The sequence below is a fragment of the Gossypium hirsutum genome, chromosome D10, assembly GCF_007990345.1.
Source record: "Gossypium hirsutum isolate 1008001.06 chromosome D10, Gossypium_hirsutum_v2.1, whole genome shotgun sequence".
NCBI lineage: Eukaryota > Viridiplantae > Streptophyta > Magnoliopsida > Malvales > Malvaceae > Gossypium > Gossypium hirsutum.
In genome coordinates, this window is record NC_053446.1 from 10,374,727 (window position 1) to 10,398,565 (window position 23,839).

General features: G+C 34.6%; 2 protein-coding genes across 5 annotated transcripts; both read left to right on the forward strand.

The window, feature by feature from the left end:
* Positions 1-6,178: 6,178 nt before the first annotated feature.
* Positions 6,179-13,092, forward strand: LOC107914194 (protein STICHEL). Of its 2 annotated transcripts, XM_016843006.2 has the most exons (7): positions 6,613-6,754; positions 6,864-8,799; positions 9,020-9,239; positions 9,926-10,486; positions 10,981-11,761; positions 12,512-12,593; positions 12,696-13,092. In XM_016843006.2, exons 2-7 carry the CDS (start codon positions 7,132-7,134, stop codon positions 12,792-12,794), a joined length of 3,411 nt encoding a protein of 1,136 aa, XP_016698495.2. In that variant the 5' UTR covers positions 6,613-6,754; positions 6,864-7,131; the 3' UTR covers positions 12,795-13,092. The 2 variants fall into 2 exon arrangements, with proteins under 2 accessions (XP_016698494.2, XP_016698495.2); XM_016843005.2 differs by having other exon boundaries at positions 6,179-8,799.
* A 1,466-nt stretch (positions 13,093-14,558) lies between these two features.
* LOC107914195 (zinc finger protein 830) lies at positions 14,559-23,634 on the forward strand. 3 transcript variants are annotated; one of them, XM_016843007.2, is made up of 9 exons: positions 14,559-14,854; positions 15,235-15,337; positions 15,903-16,002; positions 17,089-17,200; positions 19,617-20,145; positions 22,242-22,317; positions 22,424-22,470; positions 22,587-22,804; positions 23,184-23,634. In XM_016843007.2, exons 2-8 carry the CDS (start codon positions 15,249-15,251, stop codon positions 22,783-22,785), a joined length of 1,152 nt encoding a protein of 383 aa, XP_016698496.1. In that variant the 5' UTR covers positions 14,559-14,854; positions 15,235-15,248; the 3' UTR covers positions 22,786-22,804; positions 23,184-23,634. The 3 variants fall into 3 exon arrangements, 2 of the variants coding, with proteins under 2 accessions (XP_016698496.1, XP_016698497.1); XR_001688729.2 differs by having other exon boundaries at positions 14,588-14,854; positions 22,587-22,946; XM_016843008.2 differs by lacking the exons at positions 14,559-14,854; positions 15,235-15,337; positions 15,903-16,002 and having other exon boundaries at positions 17,089-17,207.
* The last annotated feature ends 205 nt before the right edge of the window (positions 23,635-23,839 follow it).

The following is a 23,839-nucleotide window of genomic DNA, read 5'->3' on the forward strand; positions in this document are numbered from 1 at the left end:
AAAATATTTACACTATTGGTCCTTTAACTTTTCTATATTTACACTTTAACCCCTCAATTTTTGAGTATTTACTCTTGGGTAACAAAACTTTTCTCACTTTTGCAATTTAATCCTTTCTTGGATTAATATGTCATAAATATACTTTCCAATGTTGACATAACTCAATTACCCTTTTTATCACTTTATTTCCTTATTTTACCATATCAGTATTTTCATGCAACCTTTCTATCATAATGCAACCCATGTCATAATTTTAAAATAAATTTTTCCTTGTTGTGGTCCCGAAACCACTGTTCCATCTAGCCCCAAAATCGGGCTGTTACAGGTATATTCATAACTTAGCTTATCTAACTAATCCACAATCAAAAACACATTCATCAATTGCATTGACATTACTCAAACCGGTTTTTAAGTCCATATATCACATAAAATATACCATAAAACACACTTCCAAAATAAGTTCAAAGCATAACCAAATTCACACAAGCATTAACACCAACTCAAGCCATTTTCGCATGGCTATGTATACACAAATTCAAAAAAACAAACACATTAAAACTAGCTTATACATGCCACATATTCAAAGTTTCAAACTTCAAAGGTACCGAATGATAGTCGATAGTGTGACGATGATCCTTGATGATCCCCGAGCTCATAACTAGCTTCCAAAATCTATAAAATAACGAACAAACACACAGTAAGCTTAAATAGCTTAGTAAGTCATAAGCAACTAGTTTATCAAAGACTTTATATATATGATTCATACAAGTAGGCCGAATACTCCCAATCTCGAACACATATTTATATAATCACATTTAAACAATTAGTTCACATTATCATATTATACCACTATACTTACCTTTACTTCCAAACTTCATAAAAACTCAAACATACCTAAGTCGTTTAATTCGAACTCACATTCGGTTTTTCCGTATCATTTCTTGTTGACCCATTTAGAATTAAAAAGATACTCGGATAGCTCGAAAAGCTCATACAATGCCAACGTCCCAAATGTGGTCTTACATGTAATCAAATAACGATGCCACTATCTCGGACAGGGTTTTACACGTAATCATATATGATGCCAATGTCCCAGACATGGTCTTATACATAAATCTCAAATCGATTCCAACGTCCCAGGCGTGGTCTTACCCGATATCATATATCAGAATCCTATGGGTCGTACGGGCTTTCAGATGTCGTAATTCAATCGAATTAAGCTCGTAAACAATCCTCACATACTTAAAAACAATTCGGCATTTACACATACATTCCTTAAAATTCAATTCAGCATTTATAACACATATACATTCAAATTTAAAGACATTTATTTACTTACAAACTTACCTCGTATGAAGACGAACGGACCGGAACGACTATTCGATAACTTTTGATTTCCCCCTATCCAAATCTAATTTCTTTTTTTCTTGATCTAAATTAATACAAATTTAAATCTTTTACTCACTAAAACATTCAATTTAATCCACATACTCATATTTAGGGCATTTTGAAAATTAGCCCTTACATTTTCACATTTTGACATTTAAGTCCTTAATTCACAATATTACAAAATACACAAAATTTCATTTTACACATGCTAGCACTAATGTTTATACACTTCATAAATGCCCATATGTTTCATTTGTTTCACATTTTAACCCCTCTATTTCTTATTTTCACATTTTAGCCCAAAATATTCAAATTCATAAAAAATCCAAACACAAAACATATTAATCTCATACCAAGCTTTCATAATTCATCAATTAACATCATTAAACTCACAAAATCATCAATGGAACAACTCAAAATCATTATCAAATTCTGAAATTGAGACATGGGCTTAAGAAAATACATTGCAACGATCACAAAAACGTAGAAATTATAAAAAACCGAGCAAACCACATACCCAAATCAAAGCTTCAAAGTGTGCCGAACCTAAAAAACAACCATGGCTTCTTTTCTTCTCAATATTTGGCCATGAAAAAGATGAATACTCCACCAAATTTTTGATTTGTTTTATTTATGTCATATTAATACATCATTTACATTTTTAAACTTGGTAATTTAATTTACAAAACACATAATGGTTGTCCTTTATCGTCCATTAGCTTTAATAGTGGCCTAATTTCACTTTAAGAACTTAACAATTAAATAACCATAGCAAATTAGTACTTTAACAATTAGAATGTCACTTTTACATTTTATGCGATTTAACCCTTTTCACAAATTAAGCACACAAATAGATAAATTAAATCATGAAAATTTCACACATGTCAATTCACATACTATAAGCATGAAAAATAATATTAAAATATTTTTTGACTCGAATTTGTGGTCCCGAAACTATTGTTCGACTAGGGTCTAAACCGGGCTATTACAGTAATACAAAAAGACATCTTGTATTAGTAGATGAACCTAAGTATATCCTTCATCTAATCAGAAATGAGCAAATCGATTGAAAGACTAATGGTAGGTTTGGATGGGCGGTGGGGTGCGTTTAGCTTAATTCTTGTCTCACGTTACAGTATCGCTACAATATCTAATTTTACCGCCACTGCTGTTTTTACACTAACCGCAGGTAAATGCACCTCCCTTCCAAACCCACCCTAATATATTGCCTATTTAGTCCAATTGGGGAGATGCTTTGTCTTGAGCATCGGAACGAATGACTCCTAGAAGATAGAGACACAAATATGCCTGACTGGACTAATAATACATCAGACTAATTGTTCTTACAACAATAAGGTGCCTTAGATATTCAATTTTCGTGGTGCCAAAATTGCATTTACTTTTCTTTGCATACAGCTGGTTCACCCTTAGAAGTTGCAAAACTTCTTTTAGGTGTCTGAGGTGTTCTGACCAATGCTTGGAGTACACTAGTATATCATAAAAAAAGCTATGACTGATATTCTTAACAACTTCTTAAAAATAGAATTCATTAATGACTAAAAGTTTGAGGGTGTATTGGTTAAGCCAAATGACATCACTATAAACTCATAGTGCCCTTCATGGGTCTTAAAAGCAGTTTTTTATGTCTTTCTCACTCATTCTGATCCGGTGATAGCTTGATCTCAGATCTAATTTGGAAAAGAATGAAGCCTAACCCAACTCATCAAGTAGTTCCTCAATAATAGGTATAGGGAACCTGTCTTTGATGGTCAGTTGGTTGAGTTTTCTATAATCAATGAACAACATCTAACTACCATCCTTATTTTTCACCATCACAATAGGTGAAGCAAATGGACTGTTGCTACCTTTGATCACTCTAGCCTGTAGCATTTCTTGGATAATTTTTTCTATCTCAGCCTTTTGAATTGCTGGATACCTGTAGGGTCTCACCTTCATCACTTGGATTTCAACAATCAATGGAATTCTATAGTCCTATAATCAAACAGGAGGTTGAAGGTCGTCAAACTCGATAATGAGTGTTTGCAACTCTGGTGTTAACTGAGAATGAGACAATGACAAGGATGTTTGTTGGCATGAAACAAGCAACATGGGACATGGACCAAGACCTGCCAAACTGAAACACTTGGACAACTAACCCCCTGATAACAACTGCAAACTTCCAAGAAAAATTCATTGAAAAACATGGTTTGACCATAGTAATCAAACTGCATCATTAGAGAAGAAAAATTCCAAATGATTGAACCTAGGGACAGGAGCCACTGGATACCTAACACAGTGTCACATCCCTTCACTGGAAGTATTAGGAAATCAGTACTGAAACTAGAGCCCTGTGCTTCCCATTGTACATCTTGAAAAAGTTCCTAGGTAGAGAGTCTAACTCCATTAACTACCATGAGTGTTAGTGGAATAAATTGCTCTACTGGAATATTCAATCTCTTAACCATCCTGGAGTCCAGAAACTTGTATGTGCTTCTAGAGTCTACCAAAACAATCACTTGAACTTGGCCAATACGAGCTGAGAACCTTATTATATTGTGCCATTAGGACCCTTGAAGAGCACGTAAGGACAAATTTGTGGGAGTAGGTTTTGTTTCTTGGTCTCATGGCTCCAACTGTTCCTTGCAATCCTAGAATTCTTCAGAAGTTGAGCTCTTGACATCACTTTCAAAATATTGTGGAGTCTCTATTAACAGTTGGAACAACTGTGACTTGCTACATTTATGGCGTAATGTGTACTTGGAAGCATACCAGAAACAATTATTTTTTTCTCCTCTCATGCATTTCAGCCTGGGATGGAGATTTGACGGGAGTTCTTTTCCCCGCCGGGTAAGTAGACTGTCCTCCAGCTCTTATTAATCCATTAGAATACTAATGCACTTTGGTATTAGGAAGTAGTGGCTTAAGTTGTCCTATACCACTACCTATAGCAAAACTTTTCCTCGATGGACCCGTCAAGATGCCTCCTACTTGTCTAGCCAGTAAATACCCCTTCACCAAGGTCTAAGGTTTAAATAACCTTAAGTATTGACTAATCTTGGGCTTCAGGTTGCTTATGAAGATACTCAAGGCATAAATCTCTAGCAGATGTAACTGATTTAGTAACCTTACAAAGATGTCATGAAGAAGATCCACAAATCCTTGCTGTTTGAGGGAAACCAACTCAGACATTGGATTCAGGAAGGTGTTAAACCCAAACCTTTCCTGCAACTCTCGAGCATAAGTTTCCCAAGTTAGTTGATGCAAACCCCTTTGCCTCTGCACAAAGAAATAGTCCCAATCCAAGGCTTTCCAATCCAAATGAAACATCGCCATTCTAACCTTAACTAGGTTTCCCACACACTCAGCTTCAAAACTTTATTCAAGTTTGGCCCACCAACCCCTAAAGTTTACCCTATCAAAACATGGACAATCCAACCTAAAGGGTTTGTCTACTGGTTCGATGCATGCTGATCGATAAGATGTATTCATATGTCCTAAATCTGGTATAGGGGACCTAACTAGATGCTTATTTGATGGAAACCCCGAGGGAGGGCCCCCTAAGATACCTTTTCCCTTGTCTAACCCAACTTCCACACACTAGTAGATGATGACTGTCCAAAATACTACTCAAAGAGTGAATGAAGTTCTGAACGAATCTTACCTTTGACATTTTCATGGAAGTCTTCAAGCGTGAGTTGATTTTGGTGTCAATCTGAGTAACCTCCAACTGCAACTGAGATAGCTCCTGATGCAACAATCCCATATCTTTTTGAAGCCTGGTGGTGAGGCATTTGTCGGCTATGAGGACTGAGTAGCTTTGATACCTTTGTAACGAAAAGAACATAAAATTTGTAGAAAATAAAGAGAAGAAGAAAGTAAAGAGAAAATTCAAAGAGAAAGAGACTGAGAATTTTGTCAATGAAATCCTTAACAACCATTTTACTCCTTGATTGGTGCCTTAAAGGTGTGGAATAACGATTTCAAAATAACGTGGCATCTATTAGTCTATGTGTCTAAAACCGCATCGTTTTACTTAAACAATTGCTAACATCAAAATGAGTTGTTTTGTAAACAACACCGTATTCTTAAAAATAAAAGACCTAAAACGCAATATCTTACCACAGATAAAATAAGTAAAAATAACATAATATGCTCAACTGGTGCTTGACTGCTGGTAGACTTTTCTTCCACAACACTCTTAACTTTAGATTTCAATCAAAATTTCTTTTCATTTTTGTAAAATTTTAATAAATATATTCATTTATGTAATTTTTAATTTTGTTCTCTATTTATAATACATACATTAATCAAAAGTGTAAAAATAACGTGACCTGCGGAGAAAAAAAATAAAGTAAAAGAAATTCTGAGGTGAAAGAGGGACAAGGTGACAGCACAATAGAAGGTGTATCCCGTGCTCTCCGCGGTTGGAGGGAGCTTCCCACTTTCACATTTCCCAATTTCCGCTTAAAATTTTTTAGTTGGTTTAATTTTGCTTTCAGTCCCTATACTCTTTACCTTTTAAAATTTCAAGAATGAAATCTAATTATAAAACCATCAAACTTTCTTTTCTTAAACACACATTTAAAATAGAAAAACTTGCTGAAACAATCAATTTAAAGCCTTTGTAAGAAAAAAGAATAGAGTTTCACCCTACATATTTGAAGAATTGTGTAACTCCAAATTCAGAAAAATAATATTTTTATTTGAGTGAGTAAATTTTGATTATTTTAAAAATGCTAAATAATCAAATTTATAAAGGAGTTTGAAAGAATGGAAGCAGAATTAGAGTTATTTTGCTCATTTCACAAGGAAAAAGAAAAAACAGAGCAAAAAGTTTAAAAGACTTCATTTGGGGCGCCAACTAAAAGGCGACAAAAAACCCTAGAAAGTGATTAGGATTTGTTAAGGAAAAAGAAATCCAGTTTTCTTTCATACATTAGAATCTGAGACCCACACTAGACCAACTAATTACAAGACTCTGTCCGTAACAACACCTGTCAGATCTGCTCGCATTCAAACCCTTCCTTACCTTTCCTTTGCCTTTCTAACAATACTATCTTTCAAAACATTTTATGGTTTTTTTGCTTCTTTCCATCTGAATTTATGGATGCGAAGAATGAGATAGAAATGTAGAGTGTTTAAAAGTGTTTTTTAGAGGGTTGATTCTTGTTTAGCTGATTTGAGGCCGGAAGAAGAAGAAAGAAAATGTCAGATTTGAGAATGCCTGATCCAAGTAGGCTGCACTTGAAGAAGGAGCTGACTCAAATCCGGAAAGCTGCTCGAGTTTTGCGAGATCCTGGGACCACTTCTTCTTGGAAATCCCCTATCAATTCCTCTAGATCTGTAGCAGCAGCAGTAGCGGCAGGTACAGGATCGACTTCTACTTGTACCGCTTCAAGAAATCATTTAGGTAGTGAAAGTTTAAGTGGGTCGAATGGGAATGCTCGTTTGGATTTATCTTTGTTACCTTTTAGAGTTGAAAGCAATGGTCATGGTCGTATTACTAATAGTAATGGCAATGAGAAAGATAAGAGGGTTTTCCTTTATAATTGGAGGAGTCAGAAATCTTCATCAGTAAATGTGGATGATGATGGGGATGATGATGATTTTGATGATGGGGATGATGGGGATCAGTCCTCTTCTTGGATTCAAGGTAGCGTGGATGAAAATAGCTTGAGCGATGCCAGGAAATGTGGGGATTCTAAAAGTGATACCTGTTTGGGTGAGAGTCGATCTGCTTCAATGTTGTTCAGGTGTAGAGATGCCAATCTCGTCTCATTGGTCACACCATCAGCCAAAAGAATGTTGGGGGCCAACAAGAATAGCAAGAAAAATGGTTCCAATTTTGATGTTTTTTCTAGATATGAACAAAAAAAGAATGGTGTTAATAGAAATTCAGTTTACTCCAGAAAATTGCTCAAGGCTCATCCTGCATTGGCTTTAAGTTTAGGAAGGGATGATTCTGTTTATCAATCTGATGACACTGAAGATTATAGTAATTCCGAGGATTTTCGCAAGATTTCAGGGGCATCCCCACTGCTTCTCAAGCTCAAGCCTAAGAACTGGCCACATTCATCCTCTAGGTTGTTAAAGGCTGACAGAAAGGAAGATTCTTCTTATTCTTATAGCACTCCTGCGTTGTCAACTAGTTCTTATAACAAGTATTTCAACCACAACCCAAGCGTTGTTGGCTCGTGGGATGCGACCACGACTTCCTTGAATGATGGAGATGACGATGTGGATGACCCTTTGGATTTGCCAGGTCGGCAAGGATGTGGGATTCCTTGTTATTGGACAAAGAGGACCCCAAAGCATAGAGTGGTTTGTGGGAGTTGTTATTCTCCTTCTCTCTCCGATACTTTAAGAAGGAAAGGAAGTAGCATTCTCTGCGGAAGTCAATCCATGTACCATAGACATAGACGATCATTATCACTTTCCAATAAGCGGAAAAATGCTTTGAGAAGCGCTCAAGGTGTTCTCCCATTGCTTAGCAATAGTGCTGATGGAAGAGGCGGGTCATCCATTGGAACCAGGTGTAGTGATGATGAGCTTTCTACAAACTTTGGAGAGCTTGATTTAGAGGCCCTGAGTAGATTGGATGGAAGGAGATGGTCATCAAGCTGTAGGAGTCAAGATGGGTTAGAGATTGTAGCTCTCACTGGAGAAGCTGAGGAGGAGGGTACGCCAGAAAATATTAAGAGCTTAAGTCAGAAATACAAACCAATGTTCTTTGATGAACTGATTGGGCAGAATATTGTGGTACAATCACTTATGAATGCTGTTTCAAAGGGAAGGATTGCCCCCTTTTATCTTTTCCAAGGTCCCCGTGGGACTGGAAAAACATCAACTGCCAGAATTTTTTCTGCTGCTTTGAATTGTCAGACTACTGATGATGATAAGCCTTGTGGCTGTTGTACAGAATGCACTGAGTTCATTTCTGGGAAACGCAGGGAGTTTTGGGAATTTGATAGCACCAATAGAAGAGGAATTGATAGAGTTAGGTATCTTCTGAAAAGTCTGTCAACAGGGCTCGCCTCAAGTTCATCTCGATATAAGGTTTTTGTTATTGATGAGTGCCATTTGTTGCCCTCTAAGATATGGCTGGCATTGCTAAAATTCCTTGAAGATCCTCCACCACGTCTTGTGTTCATATTCATAACAACTGATCTTGACAATGTTCCACGTACTGTACAATCACGATGTCAGAAGTATCTCTTCAACAAAATAAAAGATGGTGATATCATGGCCAGGTTGAGGAAGATGTCTGCTGATGAGAATCTTGAGGTTGAATCAGATGCATTAGATTTAATTGCATTGAATGCAGACGGTTCACTTCGTGATGCAGAAACAATGCTAGACCAGCTAAGTTTGTTGGGTAAAAGAATCACTGCATCTCTTGTAAATGAACTTGTGAGTATGCTTGAAAATGCTTCCTTGTCACAGCTATTTCATTTTCAGGTTTTAGTTGGTCATTTCATGATTGCTATAAAATCATGGTTAGTAGAATCACATATTGGAATATAGCATGTTTGGCAAGTCTCATTTATAAGGAGAACTATAATGTTCAGAGTTTGTAATAATTTTCTACATATGAACAGGTTGAATTATTTGCATAACTTTCTTCCTGCAGGTAGGGGTTGTTTCAGATGAGAAGTTATTGGAACTTTTGGAATTAGCAATGTCATCTGATACAGCAGAAACAGTGAAAAGAGCTAGAGAGCTGATGGACTCTGGGGTTGATCCAATGGTTTTGATGTCCCAACTGGCCAGCCTTATTATGGATATCATTGCTGGAACTTACAATATTGTTGATTCTAAGTACAGTCACTCATTCTTTGGTGGACGAGCTTGTGAGTGTCATCCAATTACTTTGTTTTTGTTTCTTTGGTAGCAGAGAAAGCTTTTTTTTTTTTTTGTGAAAAATGGCACCTAAATATTCTATTCATAACCAAAATAAGAAATACCCAACTTTTTTATTCTTACATGCCAATCAAAATCAATTTTATTCTTGGTCCTGTCAAATAGTAACATTTGACTTTGTTTGCTTCAAGTTGAGGTTTTTGTCTACTGATTAAATCTCTTGTTAACGTGTTACAACAGTTGTTTTAATGTTCTTTATCACTTTTAGCTATCTTAGTTATTAACATTTAACTGATGCATTAAACCAAGCAATATTTTTAAGTTGTCCTGCATTGCTCTATAAAATGGAGTAGGATCCAATCTGGGATGGAATACACTAGGGCAATATATGACCTATATATTGGTATGTGGTTTATGGAAATATGCTTAATTTGTATTTGCTGCTCCTTAGATTGGAGTTGCATGTGGTATTTTTTTTCTTGTCTTTTTTCCCTAAAACTATATAAATTCCCTTAGGTAATATTCAATGACATTGAAGATGTGAAAGAGAGGAGGCTCATATTGCATTTTCTAAGGGCTAATTTTTTGCAGTGCTTATCATCTTTAATCCTATTCTTACACTATTCTTATTATTATTTTGAAATATATCCATGTTGATCTTTGGTGTCTGCTGCAGTGACTGAAGCAGAAGTGGAGAGGTTAAAAGATGCTTTAAAGCTTCTTTCAGAAGCTGAGAAACAACTAAGGGTTTCAAGTGAACGCTCAACATGGTTTACAGCTACTCTGCTACAGCTTGGTTCACTGCCTTCACCGGATCTGTCTCAGTCTGGCAGCAGCCGGAGGCAGAGCTCCAAGACAATTGAGGATGACCTGCAAAGCACTTCAAGGGAAGCTATAGCTTACAAGCCAAAGTCTGGAACTCAGTGTATGCCTTGCAAATCAACTTCTGCATCCTTACAGAAATCTGTGAATGGAAATTCCACTCGTCAGGGAGAATTAGTGTCAAGGATTGATGGTTATGGTTCCAATTCCAAAACTTCACATGGTCGATATTTGGATGGTAGTGCCACACCTGCTGCATGTGACAATAGTCAAAATGGAAATATGATACTTGCCTGCAGAAATTCTGAAAAATTAGATGATATCTGGGCAAAGTGTATTAACAAGTGTCACTCAAAGACACTGAGACAGCTGCTACTTGCTCATGGGAAGCTTTTGTCTCTTGCTGAAGATGAAGGTAGACTTTAAGTTATTTTGTTTTACTTTGCATATTTCTCAATGATATATAAATTTTATTGATAAAATTACATCAAATTCATCACATCAATCTTGCCGTAGTCCGCTTGTTAGCAATATATTTCTGAGATAGACCATAAAGGTCTATGATGCATAAATGTTATTACAACAACAAAAGGATGGCAATTCTTACAGGGAGAGATACATTGTAGTATGTGTTATGCCTTCTCTGTAGTATGTTTTGTGTGTTTCCTTCAGGGAAAAATCCTTGACTTTCTAGTCTTTGAAGTTTGTTACACCTTATAACAAGATCTGAAGGTTGAATGGATATAGCACATTCCATCTGTATATGTACTTCTACCTATTCCTTTCCATCTCTTGTTTCTTTATCCAGATAATTATGTACATGCTAACATCTGTTTGATAGAGAACTTTATGTTTTAGGATAGGATTATATTTTTCTATTTATTTCTTACTCAGTTTTTCTGCTAGCAGGTGTTCTAATTGCATATCTCGCATTTGCGGATGGAGATATCAAGTCGAGAGCTGAGAGGTTTTTAAGCAGTATTACAAACTCTATTGAAATAGTGATGAGACGTAATGTAGAAGTTCGAATAATTCTCTTGGCTGATGTTGGGATTTCTTTAAATCTTGCAAATCCAGCTGAGATGCTGGAAAGTCTGCAGCAGGTTGAAACTGCTGCCGGAATTGGAATTGAAAGAAAGGCCATTCCTAAGAATGTACTAGATGGTATTTCTAGTTTAGACTTACATCAGGAGTCGCGTAAGGTATCCAAGGGAAGTTTTAGTGATTTGGAAGGTAAACTGAGAGGAGTACAAGATTATTCTAATTATTCTTCACAATCTATTGTGAGAACACCTGAAATACTTGCTGAAGGCAAAGATGACATTGACAGCTCAAAGGAGAGTAGGCAAGAGATTCCAATGCAAAGAATTGAATCCATTATACGTGAGCAAAGGTTAGAAACTGCCTGGTTACAGGCTGCTGAGAAAGGCACTCCTGGATCATTGAGTCGGTTGAAGCCTGAAAAGAATCAGGTTCTGCCTCAAGAGGTCTATCGTCAAAGTAATTTGGGATCAATGGATTCATCAGCATTCTCCTCTCAGCAATGGGATGACGAACTAAACAGGGAGCTTAAAATTTTGAAAACAAATGATGGACAAGAGATTCAGAAGGACCAGCTAGGTAGAAGGGCTGATCATTATCCCATGTCTCCCAGTTTGCTGCACAATAGCAATTTAAGCAAAGAAAACCTGTAAGTCTGCCTGATACCATTACCGGTTTTGCCTATTATTTTTACCAAATTCTTTCTTCAAATATTAATTGTTGATTCAAAGACATTTATCTAGTTAGTTTTGTCAGTGCAATAACTGAATAGTGATACCATCATAAAAAAGGTCATAAAAAGTCTTCATGCTGGGGAACATTCCTGAAACCATTTAGTATTGTAGTGATTTATTACTTTTCACTAGAACTAGAAGCTAATACTATTGGGGGTGTTTGGTTCATGAAATATAAGATTATCTCTAGTAGTAGGATTACCGGTATGTATGATTGCTTAGCACATTACTGGCTATGTTAGATTACCCTGTTTGGCTCATTTGGCTGAGATATAAGATTTTGTTGTTTGGTTGATGAAATTTATGATTACCTAAAAGCACATTTTACTAAATTGTCCTTAATTATAAATAAAGATGAAAAAGTTATTAAACTGTAGTGAAAGTTAACTATGAAAAAGTATATAAAGAAAAGACAATAATAATGTACAAAATGGTAAGTCTTTCACTTTGTATTTAACGTGAACCACTTTTACTATACCGCAACTAATAGTAAGAATAAGGGATCTGTTTTATGTTTGTTCCAACTGACTGAAATATTTCATCCATTGGAACGCTGTTTTAGCACTGGTTTGATGGTTATTTAATTTCTTTTCTACTTAAAAAGAAATAGGCTACCACTTGTTTTCATGTTGTGTACTTGCTGCTCATTCATGGTTTTTCTTTAGTGGATATGAATCTGGGTCAGGAACCGGAGGATGCAGTGGGCTTTTCTGTTGGAATAACTCGAAGCCCCGGAGAAGGGCAAAGGTAGGCTGTTGCTCCCCCTCCCTTGTTTCTGTCAACATATAAAAGCCACAGGATTTGTTTCAAGCTTATGCAAAAAAGATATGATCGTGTTTCTTGTAACAGGCCAAGGGAACACCGGTTCGATCATGCAGAACTAGACGATTTTCATTGTTTGGCGAGTGTGGGAAATCAAAGAAAATACAAAACAAATGTAGAAGGTAATCTAGAATGTTGAATCTATTGGGTTTCTTGATGTCATTTGTTTCTAGATATAAATATATAAAATATTTATGTATTTAATTTTCCTTTCAAGCCATGTGAGGTTGATGATAGGAAAGTTGATGTAAAGTTTCTGCTGGAATTTGGCAATTGTTTTATTTTAAGCTTCGATCATATTTTTTACGGGTGAATAAGAGATTAGAGGGGAAGTGTATAAGCTTCAGAAAAGACATATCCATTGAGACATGCTGTAAAACGACCTTTTAAATTTTTCCAACGGGTTTTGGTATTTTGTTTTTTATTTCCAACTTCCAATGTGAGTAAAATACGGAATTCAGTCCCCCAGGGTCTTTAATTATGATGGATTCATCTCAATTACTCACTACTTACCTAATTATTTAATTTATAATTATTTTTAAATTTTTATGATATAAAAATAAATAATTTGTATTTAAAATTGTAAAAATAACTTAAACATATTATGTCAAAATTTTTTTTATGTAATAGTTATTAATTATTTTAAGAGTAAATTCCAGAACTATTTGAAATTGAATTTTTTAGTTATTGTTTGAGATTTGATAGAAGTGTTGATGTGAGTTTTTTTTATCAGTCTAATAATAAATTTAACTCTTTAATATTTACTTATTTTATTAATTTGATCTTAAATAAAAAATTTAATAAATTTAACTTCAATGTTCACAAAATATGTCATCTTAGTTCAAATTTAAAAAAAATTAATAAGTTTAGCTCTCAATATTAAAGTTGTTTATGGGTCGAGTTGAGACAAATTTGAGCTGAGCCCAAATAAGAGACTTTTAAAAATTGTCTTTACCTAAGTTCGGTTTGACTCGAAATATGTTGACATTTTGTCCCATCCTAACTTTACATAAAATAAGGTAATTTGGACTTATAAGATTAATTTTTCAATAAAAATGTAATTACTTTATAAACATTTTTTTATTTTAATAAACCACCATTTTAATCTATCTACCACAATTTTTTTGGGTTCATTATACTGTTACAATTGAAGTTAGAAAAAAATGGGAACAAAAGAAAATGGCCGACTCCAGGGGCATGGGCATGAATTCCTGGTGCTTGAATGGCCGCCTCCAGGGACATGGTTTTTGCTAACGAATGGCGTTATCAATACTTGGTACTTGAAAGCTTGTGATAATTAGGCTCAAATCTGCAACCTACTTTCTTCACTATAAAAAGAAGAAAAAGAAAATGGCAGAACAGAAATAGGACATTTGAGGGAAGGATGAGATGAACTGCTAGTTTTAGCAAGGGGAGCTGAGGGCAGTGCTAGTGGTGAGGGGCCGGAGATGCTGTTGGGGCTGCTGCTGGAGCTGGAGTTTGAAAATTTTTATATTTAAAATAAATATTAAAGTGTTAAATTTATTATTAGATATACAAAAAAAAACTTTATCAAATTGGGATTTTTTTTCCTTCAAAGGGTTAAATTTACAAAATTTACAAATTTTTTAAAATTCAAGATTTGTCTTGAGAGTTGAATTTATTGAATTTGGTAGAATTTAAACTAAAATTACGCATTTTGTGAATATTAAAAATTAAATTTATTAAATTTATTATATTTAAAATTAAATTAAAAATATGTAAAATTATAGGATTAATTCTATTATTAGACTAATAAAAAACCCACATCAATCTCTCATCACTTATATAATAATGACAAATATATTTAATTTATTAAATAAAAAATTAATAATTAAATGATAAAAATAGAATAAAATCAATAATTTGGTTACCCCTCAAAAATCAATTTGATGACTCTATTCGAACCAATATACTTGCTTGTTTCCGGTTCAACCCGTCCCTGGTCGGTATGTTCCAGTTTCGACTATAGAGGACATTGGTGTCTCTACATTAGGTTACGACATTTTTCTCCCTTTCTTTTTGGCTTTCTACCGGGAAAAGGAAACTGCAGCTTTTTCTTCTCTCTCGATTTGCGATCTCTTCTTCTTCTTCTTCCTTTTTCTTTCACGCGTAACTTGCGTCTTCGTCTTCCGTATAATCCAATTTCCAACTATTCAAGAGGCCAGGTACTGTTACTTCATTGTATTATCTATATATATATGTATATATTAAATTTTCAGTTGTCTTTCTGAATTTACTTGTTTATTTCTTTTTATTATTTGGTCTTATATTTTCCTTTTCTACATTTTTCTGATTTGTCCCCGTCTCTCTGTTTTCTCTTTAATTTTATGAATACTTTTTGGAAATTTAATAGGGCAGTGTATCGGTGGGTTATTAAAGCATTAATTTTAACCTTGTAATTTAGCCTTTCTATTTCTTGCTTTCTCTCCATTGTTGTGAATTTGTTATAATCTATGCCTTTTATAACGCTGATTATACAAATTTATTTACTCAAGAAGCAATTATTTGCGATTTTTTAGAAGAATTTGTTTTATTGATTGTTAAGGTTGTAAAGAGGAAATGGATGCCCAAGGGAGGAACAAGGCGTTGTTTCGCGCCAAATTGAATGCACAAAAGAAAGAGAAGCGCATAGATTCTCCCCTTATCAGGTAAATTTATCACTTCATTACAATATACTTTAGCCATGAAATGAAAATATTATGTTCTGGCAATGCTTTTCTATTTTGTTTTTTTCTTGTAATATATACTTTTTGCTTTTCAATGTCTGTTTTCTAAAGGATTGGTCCGAGATGTATCCTTCTGGAACTTGGGGTAAGGGGTAATTCTCTGTGGGGAAAATTTTGTCACGCTTGCATTGGATTTCTTCTTGCTTCTTGGAATGACTCTTAAATGTTATGATTATTTTCATGGTTATGTTCCAAAATTAGATCTTTTTTTTTCTTGAGGATGTTGCTTCTAAGTTTTTGGAGGCTTGTATAAAGTCTATACTTGTCATTGTCTATTAAGTGTACAATGTGAACGGATGAAAACATAATTTGAATTGGTATTTCTTTTGGTATAATTTCTTTAAATCTGCCTCATTGTTGTATATATAGAGTGTTCATGGTGGTTTTGATTTTCATCTTCTAAAGTTTTGGTTGCTATATAATACTTAAATTAGTTACGTTTTGTTTTTTGACAGTAATTTCTCTTTCTTTGCTTTTGCACATGCAGTTACAATGAATCTGACCAACCTGTCTGCCGGGTTTGTGATGTTGTTTTGAAATCTGTATCCCATTGGGATGCACACCAAGCTTCTCGTAAACATCATGAGGTAATGTCTTTTTCCCTGTATGACCCTCAGAATCTTGACAAAAACTCTCTGCCTAAGGTAGGTTCAAAATGCTGTTATAATGCTAATGTGAGAACACACCAGGCATGTTTGATGATGTTAAGTGCCTTTGGGAGCAGTCTTTAGGTAATTGATTGGGTCTTGGAGATAGTTGACCATAAGATGGTTTATAGAGTGTGGTGAGAATGCTACAACGTTAACAAAGAATGTTGATACTACTTTTTCTTGCTTTGAAATATATATGCCATGTTCTTTTCTTATAATCTTTGAAGTTTAAGGAAGTACTTTTGTTGGATTAGCTGAGTTTGATTTTTTATTGCCAATATATTGTGTACTTCTGCAAGGTTGACGAAAAGTTTTGAGTACATTAAAGCTAGAACATGCTCTGTTTATTTGCCTCCTCAGTCTTATGGCATATGTTCTTCTGTCTATTTTTTATCATCCTTAATCTGAAAGGGTTTTGGAATGTGCTTTTGACTGTTGTCAACTCTGTAATTTCTCTGATTGTGATATATAAATTTGAATCATTTAGTTGCACCAGATATGACCTTTGAGTAACATGTCCTGCCCTTATTATCTTCCTTTAAATCAGATTGATGGATATGGATTTCAAACCAATTTCTTTTTGACAGTAACCTTTTCATTGATTTATGTATTCATTCAATTTCGGTAAGGTCATTTAGATACCATACATGCATGGATATATATATACACATATATTAATATTTACCTGCAAAATGCAAATGCAAATGTAAATGCAAAAGCAAAAAAAAAAGAACTATTGCAATGATAGTTATGAGTTAACTTGAACTATTCTTGGAATTAATTCATAATTTAGGGAAAATTTTTAAGTACTTTCAGCTTTGAGGCTTCCTATTATGGTAGGCATAGAAATAGAGGTAGAACAAATATTCAATACCTCTGGAATCAAACTTAATTTCCCCCCGGGTTTTACTACTATTGTCTGTAGTTTCATTTCTCATTGATTACTTGTTCCGTGATTTCTTTGCTAGCTTACTTCTATCCATCTTAGTTGAAATACTTATCAGAGGCTTCATGTTGGAATAGGCAATTAATACCTTGAAAGCTAATGCTGCTAGGCGTACTCAAGCTAGCAATACGCAATCTGGTCTGCCTCCAAGGTTTTTTGATAATCATGGGACGGAGAAGCAAACAACTGGTAAGAGGTATTGATTATGGCTTTATTTTGTTTTTGACTGCATTTAGATTGATTCCCTAACTAAAATTAGGTTGCTCGACTTTTGATACTAGCATCAAGCTTTACTTTATCTTATTATCCACAGAAAAGATTAAATGCATGATACAGACTTCAATGCTTTTAGGTCAATAAATTGCATGTATTAATAAGGTCATCTGGCAATTCCTAAAATTTCAAATATGCATGGCCAGGACATATTCTCTCTCTCTCTCTCTCTATATATATATATATATATATAGATAGATAGATATAAATACGTTTATTATTATTTTAGAGCATGAAACATTTGTAAAAAGCTCTTTCCATCTTTGGCACATCTGACTTCTTGTCTTGCCCACTAAGGCATTCATAACATTACTCTCATCCTGGAAAAAGAGCTTGCAAGCTAGTGATTGCATAGTTTGTGCATATTTTTTGCCCCTTACCGCATGCAAGGATATTTTAGTTCCCCTACTCATCTTGGTTTTGCACAATATCATTAGGATCTTTTATCTCTAACCAAAATAGCTTTTTACATTGATGCTCAAGTGAGTATGGTTCATCGCAATTGTTGCAAAGGCCCTTGTCTCTTTATCCCTCTATCTCTACACGAGTCAACTTTAACAAAATGAGGAGTCGCACCACTTAGACTTAAACCTATTGCCGCCATCTCATCATTCCCAGAGTTGTTTTTTAGCAGTAGAAGGGAAACTGTTGCTGCCATGTTGGTGTCTTTAGTATTCTAGCCCATGTGTTGCCAGTGTTCTCTTAACAGTGTTGTTGCTTCTTCTCAAAGGCTTGTGCCATGTTCATTGCCTGAACAAGGTTTGGGCGATTTTGCATCTCACAACAAGCCTAATTGAGTCCATTAATCCTGCAGTAAACAAGTCACCTTTTGGTCTACTCACACTGTACTAGCACCTGCCAACAACCTTTGAAATTGATGTTGATACTTCTCAATTTTTCCAATCTGTTTCAAGTAAACCAGTTTACCTAAAGAGTTACTGTGTAGTCGTATGCCAAATCTCAAGGTGCAATATTCTATGAATACTATCCATGTGAGATTTGGTTCCTCCTGCTCCCTCTGACAGTACCGTAGTTGCACCTCACCCAACATATGAAAAGCTGCCAAATTAACCTTGTCTATTTCTGCTGTATGCTGATTGGAAAAAAAAAAAAAACTCTCATCGGTGTAACCAAATCAATGAGACCTCTGACCCATCAAAGGTCAGGAAATCCAGCTATGTACTGTGCACCCTGCCAGACCCTAACGTTGGTTCCAATCGATTGTTCAATCTGTAAGGATATCTTCCATACTGGTTAATGCTACCGATAGCCCCATCTGACTCCCTTTTGTAGTTTTGGTTGGAACCAATAAGAAGTTATTGTAGTTGTAGCAACAGTTGTTGCAACTGGTTACTCAGATTGTTATCTTTCTTGATTAGTCAGACTCATTTGCTTGCTGGTGAAAAGATTTGCTTTTGGTCTAAGATCTGTAATATGGAGAACATCATATGTTAAATTATACTAATTGTTGATATTCATTTTGTAATATACGGTATGCATCAAACCATAATGGAGGTGCCCGTCCAATAACAAGGGGTTCCCTTATATTTAAAAGGTTCAGATATATAGATGATTTAAGTTATGCAAGTGACGAACAGTACAATGATTATATTTTTCATCTGGAGTACATGTTTACAAGTGTCAACAAGTATGAAATCGCTTAGTAGTAACATCCTGGTATCCGTAGAATTCAAAGGTTTGGATTTGAAGTATGAAACAGTTATGGGTCTGATTTAAGATGAAGGCTAATTTGATGTAGGTTGGGGAAGAAAACACTAACAATTAAAGAATTAGGGCTGAACAAACGAATAGAGAGAAGATGGAACTATAGAAAACTTAGGGTTATAGAAAACCTCTAGGTTTCTTTATTAAATTCAAAGAAATAATAGTAGAAGTTTGCTGCTGTAAATTCTGTTACAGAATATATATAGGAGACTTACTTTCTAACAAAGTTTCTACTCTTCCTTGCAAATAAAGTTTAATTAATAATCCTAAACTTAACCCCCAAGTAATAATAATCCTAGCTGTCAATAAAACATATCTAATACATTAAACTAAAAAAAATAAACTGAAATAATAAAATATATATATATTTTTAAGCTCCTGCGTCATAATTACACCAAATTAGACCTTTGCTAAAATAAGCTTCTGTTTATGGGTTTAAAGTTTTCTTAGAATAACTATTCTTTCTAAGTTGACACGACAAAGAATGTAAGGCATGGTGTGCACTTTATTTCTTCTGATTTATTTGGGAGCTGTTTTTGATGTTGTAATTTGTAGGTGACATGATATAGTAATTAGACTTGACATAATTAATTCACTTTTGTAACAGAGATTGAAAAGTTGCCAGATCCTAGTTCAAACAAAAAGCCTGGAATTTCAGCACAAACTCATGCAAAGGAGTCTCTATATTCAGAGACCGAAGAGGATGGTTGTCCTCAAAGCAGTGCCATTCAAACAAAGATGACTCAGCCTCCTGAGTCAAGACAGGTCACACAGTTAGAAATCAAGAAAGTGAAAGGATTTCTTCCTGATAACTTCTTTGATAGGGATGAAACCAAGTTACCTATGAATCTTATGAAGCCTCCTAGGGAGAATAAACTGGCAGCAAAGCAGGCTAGTGCTCCAGAAACCAAAACAAAGCACGTTAAAGGATCTCTTCCTGATGACTTCTTTGATAAGGATGATACCAAGTTACCTATGAATGCCATGAAGCCTCCTAGGGAGAATATACAGGCTTCAGAGCAGGCTAGTGCTCCAGAAACCAAGCAAGTAAAGGGAGCTCTACCTGAAGGATTCTTTGACAATAAGGAAGCTGATTTACGCGCTCGTGGCATTAAGCCTGTTAAGATAGATGTCAAGTAAGTCCCTAGTTTAATGCAGTCATGCATATTTAAAATCCATTGTTTTCTGGTTTGAATGTTATATATCTTTCTCGGAAGCTATTGTTTTAAAAGGGGGGGGGGGATTCAAAGATGTGAAACTATGATAAACAAATTACATTAGTGTTCAAGTTCAAGCTTTGCCAGCACAACTGCTTTCCTGCTCTTCGTAATTAGCTGATAATAATGTGTAAAGTTGCTCTTGAGAGGCTAGTTCAGTTTACATGAATCCTATTTGTAATTAAGTGTGTGTGATATGCAAGAGTTGATAGATAACATTAGGATAAACCACGTTTCACTGCTAAGAGGATACTAGTATAATTAATTGGATTACTGTACTTGAATGAAATTTACTGAATTCTCTTGAAATGGAGAGGCTTTTATGGGTTAATATTGAGGATTAGAATCCCTTATTTGTATGCTTTCTGTTCTACCCCTAACAACTTGCTTTTTCTTATAGAAAAAATTGCATTTAACTTTCATTGGTTTAGAAAGATGTATTGGTCAAAATAATCGTTCTATTCATCTTGCACACCAAACAGAAATTATTCTGTCCTAATCTTGGACATGTCAAACAGAGAATAGGATAAAGATTATAATGCGGTTTCAGAGGTGGAGACAATGAAAGAACACAAACAGTAAGAAAAATACAGATAAAGGCTAAATGTGAAATTGAAGTTGGAACTAGAACACTGTGGTTTAGGGTTGCAGAACTACTACCGAATAATGTCCAACTATAATTGTCTAAAGGAAATATATTACTAGGGTTGGAATGGCATAAAATCAAAGATAAGGAAGTAGTTTGCATTAGATGAAATTATCCTATTCACTGAGTGTAAGCTTAAGAAAATGGTAGGATGATTTTTGTTTTCTACATATTGTGTGCTAGAGTTCAAGTAAGGATATATTTCGTGATTAGTGTATGTTACCTCGCTATATGATTATATTTTAAATGCAGTTCTCAAGCAAAAAAAAAAAAAAAAAACTTTTTAGAGATGCAAAGAGAAATAGAAAAACAAGGGTATCCAATAAGTTAAGAAAAAAAGGAAGAAGATACCTGTTGAGTCATCCTGCATTATGAGATCCTATTCATTATCCTATGCTCCTGAAGTTAACACTAATTGGGGGATAGAAATACTTATTCTATTCATCATCTTGCTCACTGAACATACCCTTATTGTAGCTTTGTTATTGTACTCTTCTTATCATCTCTTGTACCAAAGACAAGTGCTGGAATAGCTTCTGCAGTACGAGCTAGTTTTGAACTACCGCTTCAAGATACTCGATTGATGTTCATTAACTGTCTAAACTCCTGGTTTTGCTGCCCAAGTCAGTACATTCAACTGTCTAAACCCTAAAATTCTAACACTCGTTTTAAAGTCACACAGATCCTTCTCTTTAGCCTCTCAAGACTATGTACATTTTATGGTTCTGTGGTTTGGATAGTATAAAATATTTATGATTACTATAGATAATTACCATAATATTTGTTTATTTAAAGTTAAGTGGACTTTTAAATAGTTGTGCAATAGCTTACATAGGAGTTTAGAAATCATCATAGTCTCAACTCTGATTTGTTTACTCTTCTAAAGGGTAAATTACTTTTTAATTAAAATGTGAATGGAGTGCTAAATAATTGTAAATAATGTACAAGTAGTGGAGGAAGTAAAAAAATATCATCCCCACAGGACATAGGTACTGTTCTTTTGACTTTTAAACCTTAAATATTCAACATTTAAATGATTCTTTGTTAAAAATATTCTCCTCCCCTTCATTATGTGGGTGGCATGAGTTAATTATATTTTTGTACCCAACTATTTATTTTGCATGATAAGCTTCTCTTAGCATTTGAAAGTTAAAAGGAAATTAAGGGAAATGAAGAAAAATATGAGGTCACTGCACACTGGAAAACATTTTGGTGTTTTCATATGATTCACCAATCAGCGACATAAAAATCTGGGATTTTTGAGCTGCACATCTCCTTAAGATTTAATTTGCAATAGATAATTGGCCCCAAATTTCTCCTATATATTCTTTTTGGAACATAACCTTGACTAATTCTGTTTCCTGATCAGAGATGAGTACAAGGAATTTGAAAAGTTGATTCAAGAAGATTTGCAAGAGGTGGACAATCGTATGGAAGAAGAGGAGGTTAATTCCTTTTATCTCCTTGTAGACCCACTACGGCTGTTTTGCCTGCCTTGTAATTCAGTTTGCAATATAGTCTTATAAGTAATATATGTTTTTCAACATGCAGATTGATGCAGCTGAAATGATTGAAGAGGCTGAATCTTTGGAGCAAAAGTAAGTTTTTGTGCTTGTCACGGTTTGTGGCACTCATCCACTTTTTTAACTGTGAATAAAAAGGCAAGTTCTTATTATAGTCATCTAGTTTATTTATCATCTTCTTCCTCACTCAGGGTTTACAAGCAGAAAGTGGAAACATTGTGGAAGAGGAAACTGGAATTGGAGACCTCTAGATCAAATAAGCGTCGGAGGGGGAAGGAAGCTGATAGACAGGAATCTAACAGTGAAGAGTCAACTAGTGACTGTGACGGTGACAGTGACAGTGACAGGGATGAGAACTTTGCAGTTGATTGGAGAGCTCAACACCTATGAAATCTACTGCAAATACGGGGTTTGTCCTCCTTGCAACTGTGCATTTTAATGAGAAGTCTCTTACTAAAAAGGAAAAGTAATAAAAAGGGGGAAAAATTGGAACGCTGTTTCAAGTTCTAAAAATTTGGTTTTAGACATCTGAAAGAAATCTGCCACAAACCGTGAGTGCTTTTGTCTTCTTTGACATTAAGCAGATTATAATTTCCAAATATTGTATACTAATTTGTTTTCCATTCAAAAGTGTCTTCTAGTTTTTGCAACTCATGGTTCAAAGCATATAGAAATGAAGATGCAAAGTGCAGTTTGTCAGTAAAAGAAGTCGTATCATGTTAGTCCAAACACAAGTTTTGTCTACCATAAATTATAATGCGGATATTTTCTGCTGGACCCTATTGCAGATATTAGGAGTGAGATGAAGAGCCAAGATCCAAATACACACTAGCCAGGTTTATATGATGCAAAACAATTGAACCTTGGTCTATTCAGCTGAAGTATTATCTTTCACAGGAGTGATGTATACAAGATGGCTGATTAGGTTGTGAAAAGTTATATCGACTTTGTTCACTTGTAATCTTGGTTTACGGGTTCATAGGTTGGAGAATTTGTATTCTGAAACACGGTTTTGTGAGGAGTAATGTAATTTTGTTGCAGGCTTTATTAATATAGATGTAATGTAATTCAGCTGATTCAAATTTGAACTGGTTTTGCATCTTCATTCTGATTCTGTTGGCAATAATAGATGGTCCCGTTTACCTCCTTTTAAATAGAATGGAAGGTTGTAGTTGATTCCCTTTCCGGGATGAACGAATGACAATTATATTATGATATGATAAATTACATTAGTAGTTATTCAATTATGTTTTTTTTTCTTTTTTAGTTGTTTAATTATGACAAATTACAAAATTTTCATCCAACTATTAATAAAATTTAATAATAATTATGTTTTCGGGGATAACAATTATGTTGTATGTTTGATAAAAGTAAATTTTAATTTTAAAAATTAATTAGCCTGAATTTCATTTTAATGGTTTATTGAACCCATTTTAAAGTATTT